General features: G+C 40.1%; 1 protein-coding gene across 1 annotated transcript; it reads right to left on the bottom strand.

Annotated features, from left to right (window-relative positions):
* Positions 1-8,002: 8,002 nt before the first annotated feature.
* On the bottom strand, positions 8,003-11,854 carry LOC100933670 (protein ABHD11-like). The gene is made up of 6 exons (XM_003770477.2): positions 11,721-11,854; positions 11,333-11,468; positions 9,654-9,827; positions 8,995-9,165; positions 8,454-8,635; positions 8,003-8,156 (listed from the first exon to the last, which is right to left on the bottom strand). The coding sequence occupies exons 1-6, from the start codon at positions 11,852-11,854 to the stop codon at positions 8,003-8,005; spliced, it is 951 nt and encodes a 316-aa protein (XP_003770525.2).
* Between the last annotated feature and the right edge of the window lie 10,096 nt (positions 11,855-21,950).

Genomic DNA, 21,950 nt, shown 5'->3' with positions numbered 1-21,950 from the left:
ACTTGGCTAAAGTCTTCTGACCTCTTCTAATGGTATTCCACTGTTGGGATCAAAAATGGCAAATCCTGGAGGTTAATCAAGTTTTGGAGCAGGGGAAGGGCAAGAGGACAAGGAATCCAATGATAGAGGACCGAGGATTGACAGTCAGAATAGTAGACACCCAGAGTTGGAAGGGATTTCACAGGCTAGAACCCTTAGCTGAACAGAAAGTGGTTATCTGGCCACCTACTTAGCCATGTAGTCTATTGCAATTTTGAATAGCCCTCATTAGTTTTTAAAAATTATTTTATCCTTTAAAGTATTTTTCCCCAAATACATGTAAAAATAGTGGTCAACATTCATTTTTATAAGACTTTGTGTTCTAAATGTTTTCACTCCCTCCCTCAGTCCCCTTTTCTGAAGATAGTAATGAATATGATATAGATTAAAAATGTGCAATCCTTTGAAACATTTCCATATTTGCCTATCTATCATGTGGTACAAGAAAAAATCAGACCAAAAGAAAAAATACACATGGGAATGAAAGAAAGAAACAAACAAAAAGATGGGAATACTCTGCTTTAATCCATACTCAGGCTCCATAATTCTTTCTCTGGATGTGATCGACACTTTCCATTCCAAGTCTATTGGAATTGCCTTGAATCACCACATTGTTGAAAAGAGCCAAGTCCATCTCAGTATGCTCAACATAATCTTGTTGCTGTGTACAATGTTCTCTTGGTTCTGCTCACTTCACTCGGCATCAGTTCATGTAAGTCTTCCCAGGCTTTTCTGAAATCAGCCTGCTCATCATTTCTTATAGAACATTAGTATTTCATTACTTTCATATACTATAACTCATTCAGCCATTCCCCAACTGATGGGCACCCACTCAGTTTCCAATTCTTTGAATATTCCTCATTATTAAAGCCTGTCCATACATTATACCTAAATGTTTCTCTTTACGACTTTTCCTATGAAGAAACATAGATTTAGATAGAAGGGAACCCAGATACCATCCAGTATAATCCTCTTATTTTATAATCAAGGAAACGGGCACAGAAATTAAGCTACTAACCCAAGTAGTTTATCTATTATTTTCATAGTTTACTTACTACTTAGTATTTTTGTAGATAATAAGCAGTAGACCTGGGATTCCAACCCAAGGCCATTATCATCATATCATATCATATCAAAGACTTTCCAAGTCAGAAGGGAGCTCAGTAGCCTTTTATTCTACTGTTGCTGTTCAGTTACGTTTGACTCGTGGTGAGTCCCTTTGGGGTTTTCTTGGCAATGATACTGGAAGGGTTTTCCCTTTCCTTTTCCAGCTCATTTTACAGTTGAGGGAACTGAGGCAAACAGGCTTAAGGGACTTGCCCAGAGGAACTTAGCTACTAAATGTCTGGTTGAATTTGAACTCAGAAGGATGAATCTTCTTGATTCAGAGCTCTGTGCACTGTGGCACCCCCTTGCTGCTGACCCATACACAAAAGGGAATCCACACTTGGATTCCTGTAAAGCATGCATTTGGCCTCTGCTTAAAAACAAATTACAGCCTTTTGATTGGAGAGCAATTTACATTATTGTAGTCGTTTATTTTTTGATTCTGTTTCCCCACAGTTTGCATTGGTTCCTATAAATCTTTCCTTGTTTCTCTGTGTTCTTCATATTCATTGTTTCTTCTGGCTCAGTGATACTCTGTTACATTCATAGAACCCAATTTGTTTAGTTTTCACTCAATCAGTGGGTTTCTACTTTATGTCTAATTCTTTGCTACTGGAAAAAAAATAGAGCTACGAATGTTTTTGTATGTAATTTTCTCTCTTTGACCTCTGTCTTGACAGTGGGACTTCTGGGTCAATGGGTATGGATATTTTAGACATTTTCTATCAAATTCCAAAATAACTTCCAGAATGTTTGGACCAATTCACAGCTTAAACAATGGTATATTAGTATAACTGCTTTTATCACAATCCCCCTCACATTTTCTCTTCCTGTCTTTTGTGATCATTGCTAATTTCATGGATATAAGGTGAAAGTTGTTTTGATTTTTCTATTTATTATGATTATTATGTGACTAATTGTCGGCACTTCTTTTGAGAATTGTTTCTAATATCTAATCACTTATTCATTAAGGAATTGGTCTAGGTCTTGTCTATTACTTACCTATATATATTTCCAAAGTGGATAAAAAGTTAAAGGATAGGAACAGTTTTCAAAAGAAATATAAAGGACCATTTGGAGATCTTTTCTAAGTCACTAATAGTAAGAGAACAACAAAATAAAACAACTTTGATGTTTCTCCTCGTACCTTGCAATTTGGTAGAGTTGATTCCCTGCCCTCATCCTCTACTCTGTCCCTAAACAGAAATGTTTAATGTTGGAAGTGCTGTGGAAAGATAAGTACACTAATATTTTGTTGGTGAAAGCTTGGGAAAATGCAAAAAAAAAGTGATGAAACAGTACATATCTTTGGTGTTATGATCCCATTGTTAAGAATGTTTCCCAAAGAAGTCAAAGAAAAAGATATGAGCTCTCTCTCTCTCTCTCTCTCTCTCTCTCTCTCTCTCTCTCTCTCTCCCTCTTGTTCTTTTTCTCTCGTTCTTTCTCTCTCTCTCTCTCTCTCTCTCTTTCTTTACATCTTATATAATAAGAAATGATGAATATGAAGAATTCAGATGTGGAAGGACAACAGTGTATTTTGTAGATCTAGCTAAAATCTATCAGAGACACATTTGATTAATATATAAGATGTTGGCTTGGAGAAATCTTCTAAATGCTTTCCTCTTTAAAATTGGGGAAACTTTTTCCCTTCAAGTAATATATGATTAATCATTTTAAAATGAGAGATGAAAGAATTCAGCAGTGATGGGATAATCAAAACACCTGCTTTTTATTTCTGGATTTTGAATTATTTTTTAGAAAGAACAAAAGTAATATAGGCACACTTTGAGGAAGATCTGTTTTCTAGGCAAAGGTACTCCCTATTCTAGCCAAGTCACTTAGTAACACTGAGGTTACTCCTTCCACTAATGTATTAATAATCCTCCAGTGATTAAGAGCTCTCCCTGCTAAGATTAGGTCCTTGATTCTAGGGAGATAAAGAATACTAGACCAAAGAGATAATTAGAATACTAATTCTTAGTTTTTCTAACTCTGTGGTGATCTTCCCACTCTGAAGTTCCATGCAGTCATGGAAAGATTGAAGGCTGAAATGAACAGAATTAAAAGAACAACATACATTATAACCACAATGAAATGAAAAGATTATGAAAAGGATGATCAACATAGATTACCTGAAAAAACATCGCAATGTAACAAAGCATATCTCTATCTCCATAGCAGAAAATGGTGGGGGCTGGGAGGACAGAATGTCTATATTAGCAGTTATGGTTATAGTGTTAGATATTTTTACTTAAATTATTAAAAAAAAGCATTAAGGACAATTTGATCAGGAAGGAGGGGATGTATTGTTTTTACTTTTACTTTATAAGTGTCTCTGATATAAGGACAAAATCAAACAATACAGTAGATAATAATAAAAAACCATAAACCAATAGCATGGCACTTAGAATTAAACAAAAAATTCCAGATATAATTTTATTAGTAATTAGGCAGGGAAGTCCTATCACCTTTCTAGTTCTGGATACTATGCTACCCACAATCACAATGGTTTTTTTGGGGGCCATATTACATACACTGTTGACTCAAATTGAGTTAGCAGCCCACTACGACCCTCAGATTTTTTCTGGCTTCTATCTTGCCATACTTTTACATCTAGAAGTTGATTTGTTTAACCTAGATGTGTCCCTATCAATTTTCACCAGAATAGATTTTTGGATCCTGACTCAGTTATCTTATTAATGATGTATTATAGTAGTCTAGAAAACCTTTGGAATATCTCTCTCTCCTGGTTTTATGTTATAAGCAAATATGATAAGCTTGCTATTTATGTATTCATACAAATAATATTAAAAAATGTTAAACAGCCAAGGAACCAAGCCCAGAGTCCTGGATCATTTCTTTCCAAACTGAGTGTTTCTTTGTGTCCTGATTATATACTTATAGTATATATTTAGAAGTATATACTATACTTACATCCTTATTTTTCCTTCTTGTCCCTAAGAATGGCATGAAATACTTTATCAGATACTTTGCTAAAATGCAGGTCAACTTTCTCTTTAGCAGTTTCTTGGTCTAATGGTCTAGTAGTAATATTATCTGTGGGAAAAATTGACTTAGTGTGGCAGGATCTCTTCTGGATAGAGTCTTACTGGTTGGCTCTCTGTGATCCCAGGTTCCTTTTCTAAATATCCACTAACCATTTCTTTAAAATTCATTCTGGATTCCATGCTTTTCTGTTTTCTGAAATTCAGGACAGTGTTTGCTCTTATTGAATCCTAGAACCTAGAACCTCCAAAACCAAAGGGTTATGAAAGGGTTGCCAGAGTGGATCATCAATCACATCAGCCCAGTGACCTAAGATATAATTTGGATGGGTTAGTGACAAATTTTCCAAATACCTCCTAATTTATGTTCTGGCTCAACTTAAAAGGCACTAGAGTGTATCATCAATCACAGCCCAGTGGCCTAAGTTATAATTTAGTTGAATCAGCAGCAAATTTTCCAACTACCTCCTAATTTATGTTCTGTCTCAACTTGCTACAATTTCTTAATTTATTTTGTTTCAACTTGCTATTATCTATCTGATCTAGTTCAAGTCAATAAGATTTTATTAAATCAAACCTTTCCCAAAGGTGTGTCACATTATCATTGTTCCCTCTAGTTAATAATTCTAAAACTATAAATGAAAACCATGTACTTTGGTTCTTTTATTGCTATTGAATTCTTCCATCTCTTATTTTATGAAATATCGTGCAACAGAATTGGGTATGGTTTGAAGAGGTTTTCCCCTGATTTTCAGGAGGAAAACATTATGTCCTAAGTACTGTATTAGAGGTGAAGGCTTATTTGAAGTAGGAGAAAGCATTAACAATAGAAAGAAGAGAGCTTTTCTTGGAAAATGACACAGAAGATGAGCTTTGAAGGGACCTACACCTGTAAGGTAGAAGGGAGGCACTCCAAGTATGGAAGACAGTTTTTGCAAAGGTTTAGAAGTGGGAGATGGCATCCTAACTGCTGTGAACAGTAAGTAGGTCAATTGGTTGGACTGGAGAATGGATGAAGGAAAACACAACATAAAATGAGTTAGTATTTGTAAAACGCTTTACAAAACTTAAAGTTAATATTAATAACTAGCGTTTATTTAATAATTATTTATTAATTTTAAAATGAAACCTTGAAAGCTAGACTGGAATCAGGCTTTCAAAGTTAAACTTTTGTATACAAGAGTTTGCATTTTATCCTGGAGACAATACAGAAAGCTACAGAAAAAAAAGCTACAGAAAGCTACAGAAGAAGAGATTGATATTTTCACGTGTACTTTAGGAAGATTACTCTGCTGACAAGTTGCACTGAGGAGAGATTGGAAGGAGAAGAGAATAGAAGCCAGATTTCCAAGTCGCACTAGCCTATGCAAGAGATGTTTGGAGCTCGAATGAGAGTGGTGATTTTGTGAGGGGCTTAATACTCTGAGCAATGACAGTTCTCACTGTACAAATAGCTCCTTAGCTCTTAAAGCACGGACAGGATTTGGGTTTTTTGGGAGTGGAGGGATGACAACAATGTTGGGATAGTACAGTGATCAAACTCAGGATACAAAGATTCGTTTCTGACCTCGTTTATGATAACGGAAGCTTTAGATCTCCCTGCGCTCCAAAGCAATTTATCCAATAACAATTGTGTTGCTCCTGAGAGATCCATTTCTTTGAGATTCTGAAGGCTTTTGGCTTCCAAGTTCTCCTAGAAATGTGTAGAGGCTGGGTAAGTTGGTGTGGGAAGAACAGCTGGGTTTAGGTTCATGGCTCGAACAGAATCTGGGGCTCAGGGATTAGAATCCCTTCTCTGCCACATTTGGTCCAAGGCCAGTTCTGGGGCCTACCATAGGCAGACATGGGGCAAAGGTGGGAAGTAGTCAGGAAAGGTCCCAATGACTCTATCAGGAAGCAATTAAAGGCTTATTGATTCAGATCATCAGAGATAGAGAGCACCTTCCAGGTCATCCTATTTAATCCCTTTATTTTACAGATGAAGAAAATGGAAGTGGAAGTACTTGTCTGAGGTTACACATGCAGTCAGAATTTGAACTAGGGACCTCTGACTCCAGAGCCAGAATTCTGTGTATTGGGCCATATGGGCCCAGTGAAATGAAACGCCTTGCCCAAGACTGCACAGGAATCAAGACGCTGAGGGATGATTGGAGCCCGAGGTCTCTGACACTGAACCTTTTATCCTCTACCAGGTTATCTCAGAGGATCATGTCTTTCCTCTAAAAGTAGAAGCCCCAATTCCAGTTTGGAGGTAACTCATAGTGATACCCAGGCATCATGGTGGACCTGAGTCTTGAGCCAAAGACCTGATTGCATTCTAAAGGCATGAGCTGCTTTGCCAGGGCTTTCCATGGCACACCCCAGGGAGTCTTGCCTTAAGTACCCAGCTTAACCCATCTTCATCTTGGCTATATCCACAATATGTCCCAACTTCCTGAGTTTCACCAGATCAGATAGAAGTCGATGGATCCTCCCTAAGACTCCTCAAATCCAAGGTCCTGGCCATGCCAGATAGGTGAAATAGCATTCAGTGGGGTGGGCTTGGAGCAGAAAAACCTGAGTTCAAATTACAAACTGTGTGATCCTGGACAAGTCACTTAACTGTCTCTCAGTTACCTTGTCTGTAAAATGGCAACAACAATAATAATAACAATGAGAATAATAATGACAGCAAGTTCCTGCTAGAGTTCTTGTGGAGATAATATTTTAAAACACTTTGTAAACCTTAAAATTAGTTGTTGTTATTATTAGCAGATATTTGAATGGATTTGTGAAACATCATCCAGATGGCCCCCTCCCCTTTTTTAGTAGCCCTAGTGCTTAGCCCCCAAGCCGACTGACCCCATCCTCTTTGACCTGCTAGGCCTTAAGGCCTAGGGTGGGGATGAGACCCAGCACCCCCCCCCCCCAAAGGAAGCTGAACTGGGCATCTGCAGGGCCAGACTCCAAGCCGTGGAGAAGAAGCTGGTGAAGGAGAAACTGGTGCTGGTGGAGGAAGTGGGGGCCTGGCAGGTAGGAGGGGGAGGCTGAGGGCCTCTGTGTGTGTGTGTGCACTTGTATGCCAGGAGGGGGCACCAGCTCCACTCCAGAACGCCCACAGGCCAGGATTTTCTGCTCCCACTCCTGGACAGACTCTCTCCTTTTCTACCCCAGGAGGATGTAGAGCTGAGAGAGGGGAGTGGCCCCTGGGAGGAAGTGGCCCAGGCCAGCCACACATAGACTACTCCCTTATCCTTTCCTTGCCTTCCCCTAATTCCACCCCATAAAGATAGCAACCACAGCTACCTCTCCCCCTGCTTTGGTGTATTGTTCTCCTGGTTAGATTGTAAACTCCGTCTGGAAGTCAGACTTTCCTTCTTCCTTTCTCTCTCCCTTTTTTCCTCCCTCTTCCCTCCCCTCCCTCCCTCCTTTCTCCCTCTTTCCTCCCCTCCCTTCCCTTCCTCCCTCCTTCCTTCCTTCCTTCCTTCCCAAGTTCTCCTGATTCCCGGGCCAGTGCTCTAGCCATCTAGCTGCCCCAGCTGTTTTTCTTTCGTGTATTTTTATCCCCATTACTTAGCACCGTGCCCGGCACATAGTAGGCATTTAATAAATGTTTTTTGACTGACTGGCCAGGTCTAAGACCCCGGTGTGATCCAACCCCTCACTTTTCCCGGTAGCCAGTGAAGGTAAGAGAATTCAGCTAATGCTGGCAGAGGGGCTGCAAGTAGCTTTATTCATTAAAATCAGAAAATGTCTACTCTGAAAGCAATGGAAACCAGAGTCCTGGCTTTTCCTCTTCTCCTGCAGGGGAGCCCCAACTTTTCATATTCCCTCCACTAGCTGAGATGGTATCTGGTTGATTTCCAGGGCTCTCAAAGTTGGAAGGTTGGGAGAGGTGACAGGAAATTCAGGATACTGGTCAGGAAGTCTCGGGGTTGGTCGACATGGATCCAGTGGCCAGCCTTTGGGATAGTCAGAATCTGGGCTTGAGGGAAAAGACGTTTGATCTCAGGATAGTGATGAGGCCTGTGGGGAGAAGAGAGGAGAAAAGGCAAAATTCAAGTGAGTCAGAAAGGCATGAGGATCAAGCCACGGGATATGGGTGGTAGAAGTCTCAAGAACAGATTGGGAGCTTGGAGGGTGGGCTACGGAGGGAGAGCTTCCCATGAGCCAATAGACATGCTGCCCAACGAGAGTGGAAGGGAAGACCCAAACACAAACCGCCATTGCTCAAAACCACGGCAGTGGACAACTCCATTAGCCTCCAGGGGAGAAGGATCTGGGAGATTGGGCTGCCTCCCTCATGCCCGACCTCTGTCTTACTGAATCACAAGTGAGTCGGCGCCTCTCAGGAAAAGTGTGGGGCCAGAGTAGGATCCCTGAATTTGTGGAAAATCCATTATATTGTCCACCTGCTGGCTCAGAACTTCGCTATTGACCTTCCACATGTATTGCCCATCGACCATGATCAGATTGTTGAGCAAATATTGCCGAATTATCGGATCCTGCAGGAGAATCTGGGCTCAGCTTGAGGACTCCCCTCACTCCTTTCCCCTTTTTAGACTATCCAGGTATACCCTTTCTTCATCTCATCCCATCCCATCCTATCCCACTTCATTCCCCACCATCCCATCCCAGGCCAGCTTCTGATGACATCTTCCTTTTCTAATCTTACCCTACATCCACATTGGGGACACTTTTTGCCACTTCCCCAGGGCCTTATTCCATCTAAGGCTTGCTTTTTGTACTTCCCCCTGACATCTGCCCCCTGTACTCCTGGGGACCTCAAACCCAAATGGCTGTTGGTGGCCACTTCAGTTCATTTCCACCCCCGGGACCCTGAAGGAGGAGGAGAGGGAATTACCTGGATGATTTGGCTGAGCTGCTCATCAGCTAATTGTTGGGCCTTGGAGAAAGACAGCTCTTTGGGAATCTTTAGTGACTTCATGGTTTCTATGTAGGTCAAGGCTTCTGGGAAGGCTGTGGTCATGGTTGGGCTGACATCCAAAGAAATTAGGCGTTCCACTAGCTCAGGCTGAGGGGAAAACCCACCACAGGGTGACCTCTCAGGGATGGCATTAGGGCAGAGTGAATGGGACAAGGTTCTGAAAGGGTGTTAAGGGGCAATGGAGGTGAAAAATGGAGAATTCATGACTCATGTCAGAAGATAGCTGACTTTTGTGGTGATGGATGTCACTCCTCCTGTTCTTGTATGGAGGGCTGTTTAATGGGAATAGTTTGTAGTTACAATTTCTCTTCCAGTCTATCAGAGGTATGAGTGTGTGTGAGTGTGAGTGTGTGTGTGAGTGTGAGTGTGTGAATTGTGTGTGTGTGAGTGGACTGTATGAAGGAACCCTCCTGTATCCCACCAGATCCAAGTTCTCTGACCTCAGCCCCACTGCTCCCTCCCAGACTGACTTGCCTTCTAACAGAAATCCCTGCTACCCATTTTGGAAACATGGAGTGCTGCCATCTTGAAGTAAGGTGATGCTTTGTCCCCTGGTCTTAGCGGGGCACCCTCACCTTCTGAAGTGCCAGGACCATGGCTATCTTGCCCCCCATGCAGTGCCCGATGAGGACACAAGGAGCAAGTCCTAGTTTCAACAGGAGAGCTTCCACATCTGCACTCATGGCCTCATAGCTGCAATCCGGATCTGAAGGGCTGTCCCTGTGGTTCCGGGCATCTAGGGTCAGCACCTGAAGGGGGTGGGAACTTGAACTGTCAGTCTCCCTACCTACTTCCCTTCTCCCTAGCCTGGAGCTTCAGAGGTAGGCTCCAATTCTTCTTTTTTTTTTTTTCCTGAGGCAATTGGAGTCAAGTCACTTGCCCAGGGTCACACAGCTAGGATGTGTTAAGTGTCTGAGGTTGGATTTGAACTCGGGTCCTCCTGACTTCAGAGCTGGTGCTCTATCCACTGTGCCCCCTAGCTGCACCAGGAGGTGCCAATTCTTAATGGATCATAGACTTGGGAATTGAAAGAACTTAAGATTCCAGCTTCCTCAGTTTTCAGATGAGGAAACAGACTCATAGTTCAGAGCCTTACCCAAGAGTACAAGTAAGGAGAACCAAGGTATCTAACTCCCAAGCCATGCACTGGGTATATGGTGACAAACGGGAAGGAAGAATTGGGGGAAAGGGAAGACCCAACAGCAAAGTTGGACATGGGAAGCTAAGAACATCTGATACAAAAATGCATCCTAACGGTGACGATAGCCAGGACTTCCAGGCAAGAAGACTCATCTCCCTGAGTTCAAATCTGGCCTCAGACACTTAGCTTCCTAGCTACCTGACCCTAGACAAGTCACTTCACCCTGGCTGCCTCAGTTTCCTCATCTGTAAATGAGCTGGAGAAGAAAGTGACCCACCACTTCAGTATCTGCCAAAAACCCCCCAAAGAAAACCCATGAGAGAAACAATTCAAGAACAGAACCCTCCCGCTCCCCAAGCTGATTCTTCTGTACTCATTGTACTGCCATCCTAATGATTTCTAATGGTTTTTGCTCTACGAATCCCTTCCAAACAAACAAACAAAAATCTGTCATGGACCTCCAGGGCAATTTAATCGGTGACTCACAATATTCACCAACAATTACTTTTGCTTTTTAATATATATTATATAATTATATAAATATAATTTTTAATGTCATCATGGGGAACCAGCAAATGGGAACCGCTGTGGAGTGAAGGTGTGGATTATCCGGCCTCTACACCCTGACTACCCTGCCACTGCCTGTTGTCCTAGTGGTCAGGGAGTGTGCCCCCCCCCCCCATGGTGGCCCACACTAGGTGTTTCTGCTCTTCTGAATAGGATGATGAAACCTCCCAACAACAATGTAATTGTGGGATCAGTAAGGTACCTATGTTATAGGCAGGTATCTTAGAATCCCAGAAAGGTCAATCTAATCCCGTGTGCGTGTACCCAAGAACTTTAAGCCAAGTTAGTTTCAACTTGAAGACCTCTGGTGTAGGGAGGACTCACTACCTTCCACGGTGGCCCATCTCCCTTCTTGGGGTCTGTCCCCAATGAATAAGGACCAACTATTCCTGGACAAGAGCTCTTATTTCAGCCCCTACCTCCTCTCCCCTCTTTCCCCGTTTTGTTTCTTCTCACTACCCACCACCTCTCGCCTCCCCGCAACAACCTTTGTCCCTTTTCTTAGCTTTTACCCGATTGCTATTATTTGGGATTTTCTTTTCTTACCTTCCTGCCTGTCTGCTCTGCTAGGGCTTTGGCCTCGGACTCAAAGTTGATTTTACTGCCGAGAAGCCCATGTAGGAAGACCAGGGGTGGGTGGCTGTTGCGACCTTCCAGTAGCTTGTAGGAGAGTGGAACTGTCCTGGTCAAGAAGAGGAGAGAGGTGGGTAAATGGGGTAGGGAAGGTGGCTCAGAGTGAACACCTGTAGGGATAAATAGGAGGCAGGAGTTCATTGTCACAGACTTTCATAGACCTATTCCTTTGGGTCTGCATGTGGGGAGGAGGGATCTGGGATAGCAGGGATGAGACCCAGGGCAAGGAACGCTACAGGGAAGACAAGGTCAAGGTCTGGGAGGAGCAGGATGGAGGGGGTCAAGATTTTTCTTATCTTACCTTGGACCATTGCTACTACACATGGCCTGAATCAGAAAGGAGCCTGGGAGGAGCTTGCTTGGACCCCGGGAGGGCACTGGGGGCATCCCAGTCTCTCGGAGACGGCGAATCCAGGTTCTGGTCCAACACCACATCCTTTGCTCAATTCTTGTCCACAAGTCTTTGATTAGGGCCATACTGAACAGTAGTAGTATATATTCACCTGCCCCACAGAGCCCCACCTCAAACCCTGCTTCCTCCTCCTTTTCCCCTAATCCTTGTTTCTTAAACCCAGAAAGCCCTGGGGATGGAGCAGGGGTAGGGCCACTGGGTTTAGAGATTACCCTCCCTAAACATAAATTTACCTACCATCTTCTGAGGGATCCTAGGATGACACAGGAAAAGGGGAGTACTTTAGGGTTTCTGAGGCAGGGTGAAAAATTATGTCATTGAGTAGTGATGAAAGTTAATTTAACTGACTTTAAATGCTATTAATTTTTACACTAAGACTTTACAACTTATAATGGATTTCATTTCAGTATCTTTTTAAGAGAAAGAATTAATTGGAACAATGTGGTTGTTAAACGTGTTTTTCATATTGCTTAGTCACTCTTTGGATTTATTCACCTAAGAGTGACATCTTTAAATCTAGTTTTCATCTTATGGGGATCATTGGAAACAAAATTCAATATGTAAGAAATTAGTAGCATGCTTAGATGGCATGAATGCTCCTATAAGGGGGAGAAGTTGGCAGATTTGATCTATTGGTCATTTTACCATTAATTTGTATTGAGATTTGGGTCACGTCACAATTTTTTGGCCAACCTCGTTTTCCAATCTTCCCAATGTTGACAAAATGCTTTGAGATCCTTGTTTGAAAGGTGCTACACATGTGAAAAACATTACAATAATATTCTAATTATTAAATACTTATAATGTCGCATAATATAGCCCAATGTATAGAACTTCTAAAAGAATATTTGTGTCTTGAAAAAAATTATATATATATATACATATAACATATATGTGTATGTATGTATTTGTATTATATGTGTACACATATACTTATTTATTGGATATCAGGGTTTTATTTTTGTTTTCTGTTTTCTTTTCAGTTGGGGGTAGGAAGTAGAGAAAATAGATTTAAAACTACTTTCTGGAGTTTTCTCACAAATCAAAGTCAAATCCATTCACTGGCCCACAGTTTGTAGATTTTACTCTCATCTCTTTTCTGAAAGATATGGTGACATTTGCTGTTCTCGAGTCCTTTGACACTTCTCTCGTTACCCATATAATTTCAAAGATCTTTGGTGCCCCGAGCAATCATATTCTTTGGTTCTTTGCATACCCTGGGATTTAGTCTGGCTGAGCCTGGTAATTTTTTTTTTTTTATTATTTAATAGCCTTTTATTTACAGGATATATGCATGGGTAACTTTACATCATTAACAATTGCCAAACCTCTTGTTTCAATTTTTCACCTCTTACCCCCCACCCCCTCCCCCAGATGGCAGGATGACCAGTAGATGTTAAATATATTAAAATATAAATTAGATACACAATAAGTATACATGACCAAACCGTTATTTTGCTGTACAAAAAGAATCCGACTCTGAAATATTGTACAATTAGCTTGTGAAGGAAATCAAAAATGCAGGTGGGCATAAATATAGGGATTGGGAATTTAATGTAATGGTTTTTAGTCATCTCCCAGAGTTCTTTTTCTGGGCATAGCTGATTCAGTTCATTCCTGCTCCACTGGAAATGATTTGGTTGATCTCGTTGCTGAGGATGGCCAGGTCCATCAGAACTGGTCATCATATAGTATTGTTGTTGACGTATATAATGATCTCCTGGTCCTGCTCATTTCACTCAGCATCAGTTCGTGTCAGTCTCTCCAGGCCTTTCTGAAATCGTCCTGTTGGTCATTTCTTACAGAACAGTAATATTCCATAATTTTCATATACCACAATTTATTCAGCCATTCTCCAACTGATGGACATCCATTCAGTTTCCAGTTTCTAGCCACTACAAAAAGGGCTGCCACAAACATTCGTGCACATACAGGTCCCTTTCCCTTCTTTATAATCTCTTTGGGATATAATCCCAGTAGTAACACTGCTGGATCAAAAGGTATGCATAGTTTGATAACTTTTTGAGCATAGTTCCAAACTACTCTCCAGAATGGTTGGATTCGTTCACAACTCCACCAACAATGCATCAATGTCCCAGTTTTCCCGCATCCCCTCCAACAATCATCATTATTTTTTCCTGTCATCTTAGCCAATCTGACAGGTGTATAGTGGTGTCTTAGAGTTGTCTTAATTTGCGTTTCTCTGATTAATTGAGCCTGGTGATTTGAACTAATCCAAGATGGTGTTTTTTTATTCTGCCTGTATTTATGCTGGGCTTCAACTTCCAATTAACCATTTTGGGTCTGTCTTTCCAGTCTAAAGATCATTCTCTTTGGCAGAAACAGACAAACAAGTCTATAAAAACCAAGCAAAAGATCAGTCAGTCATCAAACATTAATAAGCACCTACTTTGTGCTGTGTACTGTGCTAAGTGCTGGTGATATAAAGAAAAGCCAAAAAGAGTTCCTGCCTTCCAGAAGCTCACAGGCTGATGGGGAAGACAACATGGAAGCAACTATGTGCAAATAAGACACAGACAGGACCAGGGTCTCCAGGGAATAATCCTTGGGGAAGCAGTTTCTTTCAGTAGACATCAGCACTGCTGCTGCCCCAAGACTCAAGGGCACTCTGGTGGTTTTGGTGGAGGGGAACGAGCACTTGTTGGCTGCAGAAACCGTCAGCCTGGAAGTTGCAAGGCTGAGGAACAGGGATGCTGGTGCCTGATAGAATCCTTTCATGGGAAAGAGTCTGGTTCCCACCTGTTATCGTGGGTGTTGTTTTTTGGTGTTCCTTTGGATCGATAACTTCCATCCATCTGTTCTGTCTGGTGTTTACAGGTTTGTGACGTTTTGGCGCCTGTCTCACTATATTGCACCCATTCTTACCTCCTAGAATTTTTGGCTCTACTAAATGGACTCCTGAGCAACAGCAAAGATTCCATGACATTAGCTGCAATCTAGTAACAACACGATGCTGAACAGTTGGCTGCTGGAGATGCTTCTTCACACATAAGGAAGAAAAAGCTAAAGTATGTCTCAGGGTCCCCCATCACTTCTCTTGTTTCAGTGGCTTGTTTCCTCCCCTGCCATATTGTGACCTTTTTACTACTAGTTCCTGGACTAAACCAACATTTCAGAGAATAGTGAGATGGACCAAAGGGAGATCAATGACACATTCACTTTATTCATATGATTGACGGTGGAGTTACTTTTAAGGAAAAGATTAAGAGTTTTGGACAATTGCAGCGATTACTGGGCCAATCAGGGAAAGGACAAAAGCAGCTCTTAATTTCATCAGACCTTCTGAAGCAAACAAGTGCTACTCTTCCTCAGAGTCGGGCAATATGACTTTAATTTCTTTTTTCATTGGCGGTAAGTTCACCCTTTTCATTTTTGAAATTGGCAATTTGGTTTTTTTCTTTCCTTTTTCTAATCAAATAAACCAAAGATTTATCTATTTTGTTTTTCCCCCCATAAAACCAACTCCTAGTTTTATTAATTAGTTCAATAGTTTTCTTAGTTTCAATTTTATTACTCTCTCCTTTGAGTTTCAGAAACAAGTGCTACTTTTCAAAGATGATAGAGTCATGGAAGCTTAAATTTAGAGTCAGACGGGACCTTTAAAGCAAAGTCAAGCTTCCATATTTTTATCGATTAGGAAACGGAGGTTTCCAGGTCTTTCAGATTCTAATTCTTTATTCTATTCATTATGCCATCTAGATGCCCCATAATAAGAACAATTCTTTGAAATTTTCAGTAAGATTGTTGAGGTTGGAAAGGGATCCCAAAAGTTTGGAGTCACAGACTGGTGTCGAGGTATCTCAAAAGAATTTTCAGGCTTGAACCCATTTCCTGGTCAAGGGACAAAGTTTATTGTAATTGTAATGTCATTACAGAGGACTAAATTCCAAGAGAATTTAGCAGAGAACAGAAGCAAGGAGACACATTTATCTAGTTCTTCATGTTATTTTTATGCTAATTTTATGACCCAGATAGAGGACCAAGGAGTGATCTCAGGAATTTGATTTCACTGACCAACAGATTATCTGTCTATCTGAGGAGAGGTCTATTCAGAATCAGACAGATTGCTATTCTTGGGCTGGGTGTGGGAGTTTCCTGAGGCAGATTCCAAAGCCAGAAGATTTAGAATTACTGATTTATTGTTAGAACAGAAGCCCCCCTAAGGTCAGGGGATCTCAAAATCTTTGCTATCTCCCCTAGAAGCTATATTACATCAAGATCTAACCTCTAATATATCTTACATTAATACTGATAAACCATTATTTTCACCATATACTTACTATAAGAAGTGTGTCCTTTTTTTTTTTTTTTTTTTTTGACATATATATATATATATATATTTTAAAGAAGCAAAAATAAGGATTAGGTCATTTTGTCTTTTTTCCACTGACCATTACCCCTTATCATCTACCCCCAAATGGGATCCTATCTCTTCTTTTATTCCCCTTGATTTTGTCAAAAAGCTTACTCAATCAATCATGAGACAAAATCACCCTGCAAACAAGAAATTGAGGCAGAGATCCAGTCAAAGCACTTTATTAAAGGGACCTGGTCCCCTCTAGTAATGTGGAACTTAGACTTCCTTCTGACCTGAGATGCTCCCTATTTCCAGGCCCCTATTTTTAATGGGACTAAATATCTAGGCATTTAAGAATGGCTACATCTAATACAGTATAATTCCAATAATTGACAAATGATGCATAAGCTAAAAAAAAAAAAAGCAAAATAATACACATACACACATAGGTCAATTAGTTTATTATGTGTTCACTATATGCCAGAGACTGGGCAAAGCACTAATTCCTTCCTCTGATCAATGGGAGACATGTCTTCCATGGAGCATCTATTTTTCAGATACAAGCTATCTATCAAGCTAGTTCTGTAAATTTTTTTAAATATAGTTATGTAAGAAATAAAATATCTTACCAAGAACTCCACTGACTCACTGATGAATGCAGGAAAGATTAATTTTACATTCTTACAAGAATGGGTGAATAGACACACCTTTGAAAACACAATGAAGCACAAATCCCTTCCCTGAGTCCCTATTAATTGGGTGTTATAGAAGTGATATAATATGAATCTCCACGCCTCATTGCATAGCTAGTTCCTGCCCTCAAGGAGCTTACATTCTTATAGAGGCAAAGTTCAGAGGGCCCCTGTTCAAATTTTAAACCTCTACCCTGGATTATTCTTTGATGTCTTGGTGGGTTTCAATTTTCTAATTTGTTTCATTCCTCCAATTTAATTTTCATAACTGTGGAAATCAAATGCCCATCCATTTCTTACAGTTACTACCACTAGTAAATACTAACAAACTTTTCTCTTGAAAATTTAGAGCAGGCTTTAATACAGTAACTAAAGCAAAGTCTGAAGAGAATAATAAAACAGAGGGCAATAAGGGCCCGTTTGTCAAGTAAATGGTCTTTATAGACAAGTGAAACAAGAAGAGTTCCTTCTTAATATTGACCAACATACAGTCTTCTTGTATCTTTCAATTTTCTATTTTAAATTTTATTCCTCCAATTTAATTTTCTTAATTATGGAAACCAAATATCCATCCATTTCTTACAACTCCCCCTCCCCTTTTTAAATTTGGTTTCTATATCCTTTTCTAACCTCTGAAACTTGGCTAATACTGTCTGTATAAAAGTTCATTAATCTCTGCACAGATCTCCTTATATAGGATGGATAATTAACTCCTGAATTCTCTGCTAATTCTTCTGACAGTGTTGTTCAATAACCTGTCCTCTCATTCTATTTTCTCTTGCCATTCTGCTAGTGACATTTAACTGCTCTGCCATTCTCTTCGCTGCCTCTCTGGTATAATTTATCCAATAATAGTTACCCACCAAAATAGGAATGACCCAAATCCAAAACCAACTTGATTTCTAGCCTTGAATTCATCAGTTACAGCCCTGGACATAATTCTTCCTGATTTGGTCTTTCTTTTTCTAATGCCAGAGTAAAAGGAATAGCCAATCGGGCTCAAAATCTTTTGGGGCATGGGACCAAGATCTCATCTTCTGAAACTACTTCCTGCTGAGAATGGCTCATCCTGTTGAGTTGCATCATCCTACAGGGTCCTATTTTGAGGGATATTAAGCTGGAGCTGATTGAAGCATCTAATAGGTTGAGTCAGATCCCCTGAAGCTGATCTTCAGCTTAGAGAAGCTGATCTATGTAGCTGTAGTTGACCAAAACAGAATAAAACCAACCCAACAAGCAGAGATTAGAGTAATTTGAGATAGAAAGAGCAGTCCAGAAAGGATCGACTGGATAAGATGGATTGGAGAGGCCCGCAGAGATTGGCCAATAGCTTTTCATATCAAATAAATCATTTATAAGAAAACATGTTTGTGCTATAGGATACACAGTCCAAATGAATGTCATTCCCACATTAGGAATAAACGTAAATAAAATCGACCTTCCCACTGATGTAACAAAATATTCCATAACTTATATTCCTCTAAAAAACCTTGAAGACATTAAAATTCTGTTCTCTAAACCGTTCTAAAGAAGTTTCATCTTTAGTTTCAATAATCAATAAAATAACAGCTGCATCCCCCAAATATTTCGAAAGATTTAAAGACTTTATATAAACATATTTATTGTAAGATATATATCTAGTAACAGGCAGATGATTGGGCTAAATATCCATTTATCCAGTGATGGAAAATAGTCTTTCTACCCTTAAAATTGCTGTGGGCTTTTTTCTACCTATAGTAATTATTCATTTTAAGTTTCAGTATTATGACTAACTCTAAATAATTACCAATCTCACAATTTTCATAAGTGATAGTCAAATAATTTTAAAATTTAGATTATAACATAATCTATCACAAAAAGGGATAGGAATCTCATGTAATTTTCAGTTAAGTTTCCAATTTTAATGCACACACATCAATTGGAAAAAGTTATTTTTAAAATTAACCAGTACTTTAGTTTGTGAGATTCCCTAAATTCTAGCTGAATATTCCATTCAAACTCAGTTACCTCTTTGGGTGTTTTCAAATCCACACAAACTTTTTGAGAGTGAGGAAAGAGTCACGTGTCTGTTTCCTTCTTAAGAATGCAGATCTTGGGGGTAGCTATGTGGTGCAGTGGATAGAGCACCAGCTCTGAAGTCAGGAGGACCTGAGTTCAAATGTGGCCTCAGACACTGAAAACTTCCTAGCTGTGTGACCCTGGGTAAGTCACTTAATAACTCAATTACTGCAGCAAAAATAAATAAATAAAGAATGCAAATTTTTTCACCTTGAGATTGTCCCCAGCACAGCCCCACAAATCTGACTCCTGTTAATGCCAATAGAAGCTTCTTATTGCCTTTTTAATCTTATCATTTGCTTTTTACCATCAACCTTTCTAGTCCTTGATTTTTAAATTACCTCCTTTAAAAACTTTCTATAAATTTTTAAATCATAGCTCATATAATTTTTATAACTTGCCCAATACACAATTTAGAAAGCAACATAGTACCTTAAATATATTTCCTATAATTAGGAAATACAAACATGTGACCTTTTTAGGTAAGTTACCAGAGGACTTTTTAATACCCCAATTTTTTTGGCTTAAAATAAAACCAAATACAGATTTAAATTTTTAGTAGCAAAATGCTTCAATATTAGTGCACACATATTTCTAAAATCTTATTCCCAAATGCATCAATTGAAAGTAATTTTAATCATATACCAATTAAATTTAGACACATAAGCTTAGGTCACATTTTTTGGGGAAAACTCTTCCCCCTCAAAAATTCCACTTTCCTAGACTCTTCAAAATCTTTGGACATAATGTGATTTTGGGGTCCCTTGACTTGGGGCTTTTGTTCTAATGGGTCAGTGGTCCTGGGTCTTCTTTCTGGCTTTGGAATCTGCTCCAGGAAACTCCCAAATCTATCTGATTCTTAGCACTCCTTAGCCAGATAGCTTCTGGCCTCAGGAAACTCCTATACCCAGTCTGTCTGATTTCAAATAGACTATTTCTCAGTTCTTTGCTGGCTGATGATCTGGTCAATGATAATCAAATTTCAGAGAAGACCCTTAATTCATCTGGAGATTACTCCTTAGCCTTATCCTCAGGTCATAAAATTAACATATCTATGATTAAAAGCTGTATACCAGTGTCTCTTTGCTTCCGTTTCTTTACTGCATCCCCTTAGAATTCAGTCCACTTTGTAATAGTGTTATATTGCTTTCAATAAAATCTTTGCCCCTTGACTAGGAGATGGGTTTGAGCCTGCAAATTCTTTTCAGACACATCGTGACACCGGTCTGGGACTTTTGGGGTCCCCCCTTCTCAACCTCAACACTTGGAAATGGCAATAAATTACTTGGGACCTGAGATGGTCTTGGAAGAAACAGGGCAATGACGCCTATCTCCCCCAAAGTTTGTACTCTTCTCTAAACCCATGTGGATGGCTTGTAGTTTACTGCTTGGATGGGGAAGGGGAAAAGATTTTAAAGGGTAAAGCAGATGTCCCAAAATTTCCCCGAGCCACTTGGAGATAGCCCACACCCCTTTTCAGAGTAGAGTCCTATGAGAAGAATTTTAGAACTCTAGCGGGATTAGGGGATGCAGGAACCCATCTAGAGAGAAACTGAGGCTAACTTTCGGGCATGGGGTGGAGGTTTTGGAGAACCTACCATTCTTTGGAGAGACTAGAGTGGGCATATCATTCCCACACACAGCAACCCTGACTATTGCCCAGTTTCCTCTAGAGAGAGAAGTTTGAAAGCTTTAAATTTAAGAAAATTTCAGGGTAGTTTGAAATCAAGATGCCTGATAGACAAAGACATAAAATGGAGACACACACATCTTTTAAATTCTTTTTCTTTCTGTCTAGTACAGAGTTGTTCCTTCCCTATCTTTACCTCCTCTTTAGAGGAATGTTCTTCCGGGACCCCATTTCTTTAGTCCTTCTCCTCTAGAGTTTCTTCTAAATATTCCTGTGCAGATTCTTTCTGCACTCCAGTGTGGAGGAGCTCTTCCACACTCCAGTGATCTCCACCCATCTAATATTTCCTCATCCTTAGATTTCCTGATATCCTTTCTCTTCTAGGACTATTTAGAGATATGTCTGGAAGGGTTCCCCTGTTACCCTTTGGTTCCATTAAATTCCCCCTCAGACCTCAGACTCCTGTAAGATGGCCCAATCACCAAGGCAATATTAGATAATCCATATTCTGATTCTTGGTCGGTACAGACCAAGCCTTTTTCTCTTACTGATTTCTTGGATTCACCAATGGGGTTTTACTTACCAATGTAGTCCTAGGATCTTGGACAGTCTATGAGTGGGGGGACTCCAGAAGACTGTTGAACAGAGACTTCTTGTGCTTTGATAGGAGCCACCCCCAATTCATGATGTCTGGATCCTGGACTAGTTTTTATGTGTAAGAAACAAACTATCTTACCAAGAAATCCACTGACACAGATGAATGCAAGAAAAATTTTATAAGAATGGCTGCCTAGGTGAGTAGAACCACAGGCAGTATTTTTTTATCCTGAAACACAAATCCATGCTCTGCTTCCCCATTAACTGGATGTTACCGAAGTTCCGCAATGTGAATCTCCACCTCGCATTCTATAGCCTGTTCCTGCCTCCAAGGAGCTTATGTTCTTATGGAGGCAAAGTTCAGGGGGCTCCTGTTCAAATCTAAAATCTCCACCTCTGATTATTTTTCGATGTCCTTGTGGGTTTCAATTTTCTAACTTGTTTCATTCCTTCAATTTTATTTTCCTAACTATGGAAACCAAACGTCCAACCATTTCTCACAATTACCATTAGCACACACTAACAAACTTTTCTGTTGCAAATTTAGAGCAAACATAAACTAAAAGCACTAACTAAAAGTATAAGTACAGTAACTAAAGCAGAGTTTGAGGACAATAAGTCCCATTTGTCTAGTGAACAGGCTTTATAGAGAAAAAAAGGGGTTCCGTCTTAATATTGACTAACATAAAGTTTCTTTATATCTTAATCTTATAACTGATCCCCAATTGCAATTTAAGCAACACACTTCATCTTGGATCTCAGATGCCCTATGTAGTTTGTCTGATATCTGTAAACATCTTCTCTTTGTGTGGGATGAGTTGGGT

Source organism: Sarcophilus harrisii, chromosome 4, assembly GCF_902635505.1.
Source record: "Sarcophilus harrisii chromosome 4, mSarHar1.11, whole genome shotgun sequence".
NCBI classification, from domain to species: domain Eukaryota; kingdom Metazoa; phylum Chordata; class Mammalia; order Dasyuromorphia; family Dasyuridae; genus Sarcophilus; species Sarcophilus harrisii.
Note: the sequence above shows the minus strand (reverse complement) of the source record. Positions and strands in the feature narration are given on the sequence as shown.